The sequence below is a fragment of the Toxotes jaculatrix genome, chromosome 18, assembly GCF_017976425.1.
Source record: "Toxotes jaculatrix isolate fToxJac2 chromosome 18, fToxJac2.pri, whole genome shotgun sequence".
Classification (NCBI taxonomy): Eukaryota; Metazoa; Chordata; class Actinopteri; family Toxotidae; genus Toxotes; species Toxotes jaculatrix.
Window position 1 is genome coordinate 4,052,854 of NC_054411.1, and position 12,425 is coordinate 4,065,278.

Here is a 12,425-nt window from a genome sequence, read left to right on the forward strand (position 1 = left end):
TAAAATATCAAGGTGACTCATGATGTTTGTCTGACACTTAGTTTTGTACCTGCTGAAGAATTTTATATTCCTCGGCCTCAGCCGTGAGCTGATTTTTATCATGTGGTATTAGATTAATATATGGATTGTTTGATTTGCTCAGATGGCTCCTCCTGGCCTTTTTATTGCATTTTATTATTGCACCAGCTCGGTTTGGACGAAGCTTATCAAAAATAAATGGGGAGACTTTTGTTTGCCAGTTGGATATGAATTGTCGCAGGGCTGAAGGCCTCAGTTAAACCCATTTTCAGCCAAATGTTCATAACCAAATGAGAAAGTTCACACCCCAATCAGTGACAAAATGCTTAGGAATCACACTTCTGGCAGGATATTTTGTTAGTGCTTTTATGAAACTCAGAAAAAACAAACACTGTGTTGTTAGCTGTGAGCCAGTTTGGCTCATTTACTGCCTTTAAACTACATGTCTCAGTATATATAGGACATATAAGAAAGGAAATACCTCATGTAAAAGAATATTTCTCCCTTGTGTGCATCATCCTCAAACCATCCTCCCACGTCTTGCTCCATTTTCCCTCCAATTTTACGCTCCTCCCCTCTCCATCCCCCTCTTCCCTGCGTGAAGCGAAACTGTCGGCTGTGGAGAGCAGCAACTGCATGTGCAGGACGCCGTGCAACACGACCCGCTACAACAAAGAGTTGTCCATGGTCAAAATCCCCAGCAAGACCTCGGCCCGCTACCTGCAGAAGAAGTTCAACAAGACGGAGAAATACATCACGTAAGTATCTGGCTTTTTTTCTTGCTGTTATATTTATTCCACCTGCAGATGGTGCGAGAGACTACAAACCTACCGACTGCATTAAGTTACAGTTACAATCAAAGGATGCTCTGGTAAGGTCTTAAGTGCTAAAACCATAACATAAAAACAACTTTACATTAATTTACTTTCAATGTACCCACTGACCTATTTTCCTAAATGTGGACCACCCGTCAACTGATGCGTACGTACTCTTATCCTGCTTTGTCATACGTTCTTGGCCAAGAAATACCAAGAAAAAAACACAACTGAATGTGGTAAAATACCAGAATATTGACTTCCTGCAGTCTCCTCTGCTAACAAACAGATCACCATGAATGTTTGTCCAATTTAAGAACAGTCCTAATTAAAAAGATACCGTGTGTAGGTGTTTAAAACCAAATCAGTGGCTTGCACAGGTTTCATGAATCAGACGTAGAGTTTCTTATTTTATTAGACCAACAGATGATCACTTCTGAGATGTTCTTTTTTTTTTAAAAAAAAAAAACATATTCATTCATCATCAATACACCAGAGCAGGTGAACACATAAACATTCTCATTTTCAGCGGATCACAATTTAGAGTTTTCAATTTGCCTGATGAGCAGAGGAAACACTCATTAAAAGGGAAAAACATGCAAACATGACACAGTGAAGGCTGGTGAAGAATCGCTCTCAGAACCTTCTCCCTGCCAGGCAACAGCACTAACCGCTGAGCCTCTTTACTGCCCACATTGTTTCCTATAGTTGTTTAAATTAAGGTTTTAAAGAGCTGGGTCTTGCTGATTGGCCGTGGAAAGCCGAGCCGTTGAAACAAGCGTGTTCTCCTCCCACACAGTGGTCGTGCCTCCCTGGTTGCTCAGCTCTGTGTGCCCAATTTTCCCTTTTTCAGAGACAACATCTTGGTGCTGGACGTGTTCTTCGAGGCTTTGAACTACGAGACCATCGAGCAGAAGAAAGCCTATGAGGTGGCAGGCTTGCTGGGTAGGTTTTACTCAGTGCTACCCTTAATTTTCCAAACCATGAATTCAGCGGATGTTAGACACGGCCACGCAGCTTTTGTAATTGTGTTGTGATTCCTGGGAAATGGCTTCCACCGACTCGTGGACGCAGATTTAGATGCGATAATTCAAAGACGCCTGATTGGATGGTCAACGAACCTACTGATTATGCCATTGCAGTGTGTGACAACAAAATGCTGATGCTAATGTAATGGTACGATTCAGTACAAAGATTGCAATAACATTACTGAGGGGCATCTCAAGGGTCATATCATTTTTGTATCATGGCAGCTAACCACAGGCCTGATTCACAAAAAAAACACATTTCCTTTGCTTTCTCTTTCTGCTTCTGCATCTCTTTGCGTGACTGTGTCCGTGACCTTCTACAGGTGATATTGGAGGTCAGATGGGTCTGTTCATCGGAGCCAGCATCCTCACCATCCTAGAGCTGTTTGACTATGCTTACGAGGTCAGTCTCAAGTCGCTGTTGAAACAGCTAATTACTCCCACACATCACTCCTCCGCAGGCTCTCGCTGTTTTTGTCAGTGCAATAAACCTTAAGAGCTCTTGTTTTTGGTTCTTCAGTGAAGAGTTAGAGCGCCGACCATGAAAGCTGACAACACACACATACACACACAATGTCACTGATACAAAAAGCAGATAATGAGTTAGATTTACTTCAGAGCTGACTGGGATAAAGAGCCGTGTGATGGTACATTCCCACCACTTTTGCTCCACTGTGCTGCCCCTGTTCAGAGCTTCTCACGCTGCTTTCAGCTGCACAGGGTTCTGACAAGCACGTAATAGTCATCACCTTCGCTAGGGTTTAGAATCACACAGGGAAAATAATTTCCATGAGACTTTTTTTTTAATTTTAATGGCAATATTGGTGTAATGGGGATTAAAAAAAAACCCTCATGTCACTTTCATAAGCAGTTCTAAAGCAACTTTTAACAGCTTTCATGCTGAAATAATTGTGATGGTGTATTTTGTTGCCACATTTGCCACCTAATTACTTTTTACTGTGAAGTCAAATGTTCCTGTACAGCCAGTAATTACAGGAAGAGTTCATGGAGATCTTCTATAACAGGCTGGATAAAGTCTCTCTCACTTTTATTCCCTGATCTGCAGGTGGTGAAAGACAGACTACTGGACTTACTGAGCAGAGAGGAGGAGGAGGAGAGTCGTGGAGAGGATGTGGTAAGAGCAACCTTTAACCCTTCACTTGTCAATCTTCTTCACAGAGTGCTCTCTGTAAGTGGACCGTGCAGATTCAGTGTAATTTCACTCACTCTGATCATGCATATCAAACCTTGCCCTACCCCCCTCCACACAAGCATGCAGAAAGAGCACTGTAGCAAATCTAAGACCGTGTTCAGACCGACAGTAGGCGACAGCAGTTTGGCAGGAGAAGCTGTCAATGAATCTGAGCGGTCCTTTAACAAACACATGCATCAACATCAAATCAACAATACCAACAACAGTGCAGCAACAAATAAACTGCATTTGCATGATGAAGAGTTAGAAGTGTCAGCTTATAATGGTCACTGTGTACGGATATTACTGAATGTTGCCTGCTAGCTCGTAGCTAAGCAGCATCAGAAGAATGAGCCGCTGATGATGAAGCATGAATGGAGCTGTTTGCCAGTTAGCTAATGCAGGCACAGCTACTTTGCTGAGGCTGCACTGATACAATACTTTATTTCCAATCAGTACAAAGATTCATGGTTCTCACAAAGGTCAATGTAAAAAATGAATCTCTGGAATAAACCGTTTTAACTTATTATTCACGGCAGCTTGTATTGTGGTCCTGTAGCACCAGCATGTTTGAAAATGAGAGGCTGTCCACACTCTTAAAAGCTCCTAGGTTTTTATTCGTGCAATGTTTCGACCTGCAAGCAGTGATTCACAATTTTCATTAACCGTCAGTTTAACCTCGGTGAAGACAAATCGAGGCAGGCGGCCTCTCTTTTTCCTTGTTGCTGTTCTTTGTCCTGCACACTGTTCACCTGTTTTGTTCAGTACAAGCATGTTACCAGTTACTTAGCATGTTAGTGGCTCGCTTGTCTAGGAGTTCTTAGATTTGCACTAACTCTTTTCCCAGAGTTCCTGTGACCCGGTGGCAAACCATTCGGAGTCCATCAGCCACACTGTGACAGTCCCCCTGCAGACTACGCTGGGCACCCTGGAGGAGATTGCCTGCTGAGGCCCTCCCCCTTCCCCTCGGAGCCACACACAGCCAGAGGCTGCCTCCACTGGGTGGCGCTACATCCTCTGTTAGGGCACTATGCTGGAACTTAGCAGGGGAGGGGAAGAGACAAGGACCAGAACAGGGGTTGGTCTAAGGACAGCGCTGCGCTCTGTCACACCACCCTGTCTGAGGCACTAATGGGAATTAAGGAGCTGTCAGCTGGACTTATCAGCCCTCTCTGTCACCCGGCACTGTACTGTAGTGGAAGGGCGGCCTCCACTGTGCCAGACCTGCAGCTGGGCCTGAACATCAGAAACTTGGTGGGGGAACCACTCGTAAAAGGGGCTCATCCCTGTGCAGCATATCTATGTAACATACACATTCATATGTCGCTCACTGCCAAATGAACTGTACAAAATTGGTTTTGAACTGTCCAAACTGCATGCGTCGATCTATCTTGCTCTCTTTGCTGATGCATACGCTGGACTGCAGTGTTGCTTTAGTGTACATGTGCGCCATTTGTCTCTCTATCTGCAGGACGGGCCTGTGACACAGGCCCAGGTGAGATATCTAACTTATCGAATGTACAGATTGAACATATGGTTGTTTAAAATCATAGTTCAGATGTGTCCGATCCATCTTTGAAGATCTATTCTAACGAGCGATTTATAATTTCTTAGTTAATTATCTTGGGGTAGAAAAGGTTGGTGAAGTATGAGCATTACTGAGGAGAAAAAAAAAAAACACCTGCTTTGTTTACTGGAAACAGTGAAATCTGAGGATTTTGCACCCTGCACCCTTTTTTTTTTTTCTCCTGTCAGTTTCAGTTTAATCAGTTTACTAAAGGCATGTTTGCTACGTGACTCCCGGGGTGCTAAGCCGTTCTCTACAGACATCTTTAAAGGGATGTCATACTCTTACTGTTAATTTATGTGAATAGATGACTGGCTTCTGGCTGCTGCACCTCACCACAGCACCCAGCTAAGTGAGGCAGAATCTGAATTTATTTGCCTGCCAGACAGCAAGCCTCGCACAAAACTCTGCAGTAAATGAATATACCAAGGGTGTTGTTAAACCATTATTTCATTAAGAGAATGTCAGGCTGATATTTCGGACAGCTATTCTAATTCTGTCAAGGATGGCATCATTTTGTCCTCCACCAAAAAAAAAAGAAAAAAAGAAAAAGCATCCCCAGGCTTGACAATATTAAACAATTTTCATTATAAAAACGATTACAAAAGCACCATGAGGAGAGTTCAGCCAGGAAACTTACTTTGTTTTTGTTTTGTTTTTGGATACAGGGTCTGCTGTGTTATGGTGTAAATATCTGTGTTTTTTTCCTCATAAAAACGGGTACCACGCAGACATGCCTGGAGCAAAAATAAGTTAATGGAACTTTGGTAAAACAGCTCCTGGTTCAGAGGTGACAACACGTCTGTCACATTTTTTTTTGTAATGTTACTCAAACCGCAGCTCTCCGTAGGTGAGAATGTTATCTGAACAGGCAGTAGCAGTTTGGGGTAGTTGAATGTCATGCTAAAAATGAAGGACACACTTTGCTATGAGCACCAGGCATTTTTTTTTTCAACGCAGGTTTATCTGAACAGTCAGTGTATCTCAGAGCGCTGAACAGTGACGTATATATATGGCTTTACACCAAAAGCTTGTGTGAGACCATTTGGACGATTTAGTGTTATCTGAGTTTTCTATTTCTAGTCCATGATCATCCTAGCATGGTCTCTGTCATCATGGTAATGTACATTACAGGTAGGAATGAATTCAAGTGCTTTGTGAGACTGTTTGAATTATGATTTCCCATCTGTGGCTCAACCTGCTGTCTCTGTGTACTATCTCATGTTGTGGCTACAGACAAACACGATCCTCAGCCAACCTGCAGGGGTGTGAGACAAACGTGTCTCGCGTCTCTTGGTGGCGGCAGCACTGGCTGTTTCTTCTCTCTACGTTGGCTTCAAATGTTATCGCGGAACAGCATTTTCTCATTTTGTGATGCAGCATACAGTGTGTGTTTTTAATGTGAAATAATTAAATGAAAAAGTTGTTTTGCAGTGACGGCGTCCTGTTGTGGCAAAGCTAAGCAAGCAAGTCCAGCAGCTTTCAACAAGAAGGAAAGTTCTAAGTGCTTCACGTGATATTTCAGTTTGGACCAAAGCGATCGACAGACCAACAGACCGACACTTTCATTCCTAAATCTCTGCAGCTAGTTTCGCTGGAACGATTTAAAAGTAGTATTAGTAGTAAAGGAATGAAAATAAATGCATAAATAGCCTCATTTTAAAAGAACAGAGTTGAAGCAGAGTTTCTTTCAGATGTTTGGTGCATAAAAACTGAATTATTCTCCATGTTTCCCCGAAACCAGCAGTAGTATTTAAAAATGAGTTCTGTCTCACACAGTGAGCCACTGCAAAGATGTGAGAACTCGATGGATCTGATCCACTTTCTTGGTCTAATTACTGTTAGGCGAGCTTGCAAGTAAGTCTCACTGAGCCTTTAATTCTTGACACATTTTGATGATCTTAGACTAATATGATAATTGTCTTAATGCGGATGTTACACAATGAATAAAGTAATAAATGGGTTTTTTTTGGCCACATGGGGGCAGCACACACTGTGCAGATGCTGAGCAACATTATCATTCCTTTGGAGTCATGTTTCTGGCCACCAGTTAAATTTGTTCACTCTCTTTTAACTTTCTTTTGGTCTCTGCCAACTCCTGAGGGAAATATCTGGCACTTTAGCTGATAAACGCTGCACTATGCTCACCAGTTATTTGCTTACTTTGTGCTTTAGCAGCCAGTTGTTTTTTGTTCTTTTTTTTGTAAAGCATTTTCAGTGGAAAACAGATGCTGTGTGTGGCCGAAAAACGACACTGTTAATGCAATGAGAGTGAACCAAATGGTAAAGCTGCAGGCCAGAAAACCAAAGCAATGAGTTGGAAGTATCTGAGAGAAGCTCAGAGCTGAGGGGAACTGCAGAGTCAGGTGACGGTTCTCTGTGCATTCATCACTGCCAGCGACCACTTTTACACACCAGCAGTAATGTGATCTATTGTTAATATAAAATTATTGATTGTAGCTGCTTTAGAATTTAGGTCCATGACTACTTGGAGACTCCTGGTTTAGTTTCTGGTCTTAACAGATTTAAGTTGAGCTCTGACTTGTGTATATTTCACTCAATATTTAGCAGCTTTCTATAAAAAGAAGTAGTGATAGCGTGCTGGTGCAGTATGGCTGCGGCCTTGCAGTCGTCCTCATCTGACGTGCCAGATCTTGAACAGCGACCTCTGAACTCACTCAGGCATGTTCTCAACTTTTACAAGTGGGAGTTGGAAAGAACACAGAGGATGAGTCGGCACAAAGCGCCTGACAACACCCGGGGAAAGAAGTGGAGAACAGCAACACCACGCTGCCTCTAATGTACAGCAGAGCTTGCCAAGGTACAATTTTCCTTCAACATCCATGCTTAATATCAGCTGAAGTGTTCCCCTATTCAGCCTCACATGATTACAGCGGCTTGGACAAAAGAGGAGTGATGCCACAGCAGTGGAAAAATCAGCTTGAAACTCGATTTAACATGCTGGTCAGGTTTTATTAAGCATCGCTACTTTTAAGAAAATCCAGCCGTGGGAACAGTGAGTGCCGAAACTTCAGGTGCTCTGCCTGCCATTTCTTTCTGGCTACACATTTGTTCCATTCATTCAGTGTAATAAGACATGCGCAGATAATATTAATTGTGAATGAAAGAACGCTTTAAAGGAAAAAGATGACACTCAACTGGCATATTGCCTTAAAAGTAGAAGCAAGAATGATTCTAGTAGTTAATGGATGATCTGTTGGCTGAGGGTGGATTATCCTCATGAGGACTTTCAGTTTAGTTTAACTCCAGAATATAACAGCAGATACATTTTTTTAGTTAACTACTTTGCAAAGGGACCCGTGGTTTTGGATTACTTGAATTAATATTCTACACATTGCCAGAGACTCTTATCTGGGAGCTGCTGCAGACTGGAGTTCAGAGTCAGTTCAGTCTCAGTTCATTTAGCAGATATTTAGGCATCGGAAATTGCCTGCAGGTCAGCCATAGTGCATCAGCAACTCATTGTAAACATACTGATTGCCTTGGTAGAGTGGAAACTCACACACAGCAGAGAGTGCACAAGTACTTAGAAGAGCATTGTAGAAACAATGAGATCAAATACTTCAGTGCATTTAACTGCTGCAGGAATCAATTCCGTGTGCTAAACAGGAAGACAAGAACTGAGAACCAAAAAACAGAGCCAGGGTGTGTTTACACGTCAAAGTGCAGCGAGTTCCAAAAGAGTCTGCACTCCCAAATCTATCAGGATGCTGTTTTAATTCTGTTTGTCTGTTTCTGAGTGAAAAGCAGGAGAGTAAAGTGCAACTTGCATCACTTCCACATCAGTTCCGTCTGTTGACAAAAATGTTAAAACTTTGCTCCTTCTGCAAGATTAAAAACATCTTTTACAGCGTGTCCTTCTGAAGGAGAGGGGATTTTATCTGTTCCTCTTCTCTTTCTTTTATCTTTTTTTCTAGTTGCCTTTCTGAAGAGGCGGCACTCTAAAAAGGCTGAACCCTGAAGATAAACGCTGAAGAAGGCACAGACAAAAACCTCTTTCTACGTCATTTTGCTCCCCTGTGCTCACCATGGAGACAAAAAATACAATCAGAAGAGCTCTATCAGACATGATTGTAGAAGTTTACCTCTGGAAATGCACCTGCAACCAAACCTAAATGAGAGGCGCACATGCCATACTGAGAAATTTTATTTTTCATTGTACTACAGTAATATGTGAAATTAAATGGCTATAACCCTTCACATGTTGATCAAAAATAGGATTTATTGAAAATTATTTTAGCTGACAGTAAGTTCATCAGTAAAAGAACAACACATCAAGTCGGATCTGAAGCCAGCTTGATCTAATCTTTAATTTAATCATTCGCAGTTAATCAGGCATCACAGGCTTGTACTCATGTAAGACAAAGGCAGTTAGTGCACAGTGAACAGATTAGAGACAAAATGAGAGACAATGGGAATTTGAACAAAGTGACAGTCGTACATTGACAGTAAAAAGCCACCGGAGAGCTGAATGAAGAAAGTACAGAACATAACAGGGAGACAGATTGGAACCAGGGGTTCATTTTCTTTCTTCATTTCTCTGAACACTTGACAAAAAGTGGGAACAGTGGGTTTTTCCATTTATTTCTCTATCCTCAGTGCAATCTCTCAGTGGCAACTTTCTACCTGATCTCTGGAAAACTTTCACCTCAGTCAGGCCACATCCAGGGCCACGCGTTTAACCTTGAGATCGATTATTAGCGTCTTATTAGCAAATTTCAAGAAGCAATATCATGGGAACATAATTGAATTTTCAACTCCCCCCAGATTTGGAGAGGTGTTGACTTTATCTGATTGAATATGCGCTGTGGTAGAACTGCAAGAGTCTGTTTACGAGATTTAATTAGAAAATAGTTTACAGTTATGTTTGTTCTTCTCCACATCAGAATAACAGGTGTTTTATAAATGCTCAGCCAGGTCAAAGCAGTGGAGCGTCAGAAATGATGTTTTATGTATACCCTCACTGGCTATTACCTCGGGCACATTCATATTTAATTACCTGTTGACTTTCTTTATTGCTTAAGAGAGTTGATTGCTAATTTAATCACAAGCCACGGACTCATCTGGGTGCTCTTTTCGTGTGCTCCTAACAAGCCCCGGGGAAATCAGTGGCATTTGGAACAGTTAACTGGGTTAACAATGCATTCATCTAATGAAACAACATATGTGTCCACCTGACCAGCTCGCTTAACAAAGCCGTGTGTAAACATTCCTGAGATCCTTGAGGACAGTTCTGCAGATGTATCAGGGAGTCTGCACACTCCGTGATAATTACTGAAACAAGGCTGCCACGTCCCACGTGCCTCACAAATCGTCATGGTCTGATGAGCCAAAGCCCCATACAAATTCCCTTAAAGAGATTTACAGGAAGACTTTGAAACTGAAGTTAGGAAGCGGTGTGTGTTGGGCCGTGTTCCTGTGCACGGTGGAAGCCTACCTTCAGATCCTGACTTAAAGTTGGCTCGTGAGTGTGTTTTTATAAAATCCAGTTGGTCGGATTTAGAATTACAAACTCAAACTGGCATGTGAGGTGAGCCCCAGTGACGGATTTAAAACCACCTGACTCGACATGATTCCTCATACAGACCCGACAAATATGATAAGGAATTATTGTAAACTCTGCTGACCACAAGTTAATAGTGTTTTGCTCCTCACTTTAATGTTTGACACTACTAAAAGCTTTTACTTTCTCCCACCTACTCAGCTTTTGAATGTTAACCAAACTAACTGTGAGCCACGTAAATTAAAGCAAAATAGTGTTAGAAATTCACCTCAGTTCTTTGTGTTATTTTTAGCAGTGCAGGTACTGACTGACTCTCGCTCACTGCTGACACTGTCACTTCCTGTACATGCCGAACTGCACCGAAGAATGCCAACCGACACGAGTCTTTTGGGTTTGCCAGCTCGCTCATGTTCCAAAGTCAGGCAGTAGACTCAGTGCTTGTTAGCTTGTTAGCCTGTGGATCTTACCTCTGAAGTTACACAACTTTTAGTGCCTGTTACTGGTATTTTTTTTTTATGCATTTGGTTTAATTACAACAAGAAAAGCAAAATTACAGTCCAATCAGGTCCTAGTTCAACCACAGTAAGCAATAAGAACAAGATTAAAGGTGCTTTTAAACAAAGAACACAGTGTGAACATAGGGCCAATCTTTGTCTATCTAGTTCCATTGAATGACACACCTCTCCATCAGCAGAGGTGGAAATAGAAACAGTCCTGGAGCATCATCCGCCTCAGTTTGATTGATTGATCTGCTCTGCTTTGGGCTACATCCTGCTCTTTCTGGCTACGTGTTTAGATTATAGTAGCAGCCTGTGGGTGGATGGTATAGGTGGTTAGTTTGATTGGAGGTAGCAGGGAGCCAAGGTGGCAGAGCTGCAGCCAACACAGAATATCGATGTTGTCGGGGAGCAGCTGCAGTGGTAACTACTTTGTGTCCGAAAGCACCTTTACAGTCCACAGTCACTAAGATTGTACCTGTGGACAATGGTGCTTTGAGCTAAATACCATCAGCGTTACTGTCTTAGTCTCTAACACTGGTAATTAATACTAAAAACAATGTATAACTGAACGTGGAAGAACTGAAAGACGTGCAGGACGGAAATAACTCTGAGCTCAAAGGATCATTTCTTTTTCCTGAAAAAGTAAAAAATGTGAAAGAAGATGTTGACATTTTTTTTTCCTTTTTTTGTGTCAAAACCTTAAGAAATGAACATGAAAATCTTCACACGGCTTTTATCTACTGATGCAACAGGTTGTAAAGCTGGATATACAAAACTCTCAAGAAGTAGAATCTAAACTCAGTTTTCTTCTTACAAATAAAAGAAAAAATGAAATGAAATTAAGATTTTGAATTAAATTAGAATTGACAAATGAATAATAAAAGAAACAATCACAGCTATAATGGTGGAGGTGGATTGGGAATGCGTGTGTGTTCATTTGTGGGTGTGTATTATTGTATGCGTGTGCTCCTCAGTAAAATGTAGTGTGTCAAACAGTGATAGATAACACTACCTTCAGGGGGAAGATCTGGGCAAAAGCAATGATACTGAGGACATGAGAGAAGGCTTCAGAGCAGAGCCTCCACTATTGAAATCATTTATTCTCCGGCTCATCCATCACAGAGAAATCTACTTGGTACAAGTTACATTATGAAAAAAGTCATCTGGGGAGATTATTGTGTGGCCTCCGTGCTGTACTGTGCCTAAGAGGCGGCACAGATTAGATTAGATCTCTTGATAGTGGAGAAACAGACCAGCACTGTGTATTATCATGCCCAGATGTTGAGTTCTGACTCAATAACACGTCGCCGTTATCAGTATCACTCCTGAGAAATATGTATTTACCAGCTTTTTATTTCATCTCATATCTCACTGCACAAGTGAGTAAACAAAGTCGAGTGTGACACGGCTCTCTGTGCCTGAAAGCAATTAGAATTAGGAGGTTAACATTATCATCAGGAAACAATTTTAGGGTGAAATCATCTTTAGCAACATCACCTGCCAAAAATATCTGTCCCACAATGGACTTTGTAGTGTTCAGCTTGTGCCACCTAGTGGTCGTAGATGAGCTCATTTGATATGAACAATGGAATAATGTCCTCCGCTGTGTCATCTGTCCCTCTGATGACATTATGAAGTGACCATATAAACGTTTATATTCATGTCATGACAGGTTCACTTTGAGAGTAAAAAAAAAAAAAAAAGTGATGCAGTTAAATGGAATAATAATCCAAAATTCAATCTCAGAGAGGTATTTAAGTTTTGCAGCACCCAGCAACTCA

At 41.7% G+C, this 12,425-nt stretch overlaps 1 protein-coding gene across 2 annotated transcripts in view; it reads left to right on the top strand.

The window, feature by feature from the left end:
• Window positions 1-4,228, top strand: part of asic2 (acid-sensing (proton-gated) ion channel 2) — a 265,815-nt gene extending 261,587 nt beyond the window's left edge. For both annotated transcript variants that reach the window (XM_041062780.1, XM_041062779.1), the window contains exons 6-10: window positions 623-776; window positions 1,687-1,778; window positions 2,185-2,264; window positions 2,928-2,996; window positions 3,901-4,228. In XM_041062780.1, coding sequence (XP_040918714.1) covers window positions 623-776; window positions 1,687-1,778; window positions 2,185-2,264; window positions 2,928-2,996; window positions 3,901-4,002 — 497 coding nt within the window. In that variant the 3' untranslated portion in view covers window positions 4,003-4,228. The remainder of the gene's footprint in view (window positions 1-622; window positions 777-1,686; window positions 1,779-2,184; window positions 2,265-2,927; window positions 2,997-3,900) is intronic.
• Window positions 4,229-12,425: the final 8,197 nt, after the last annotated feature.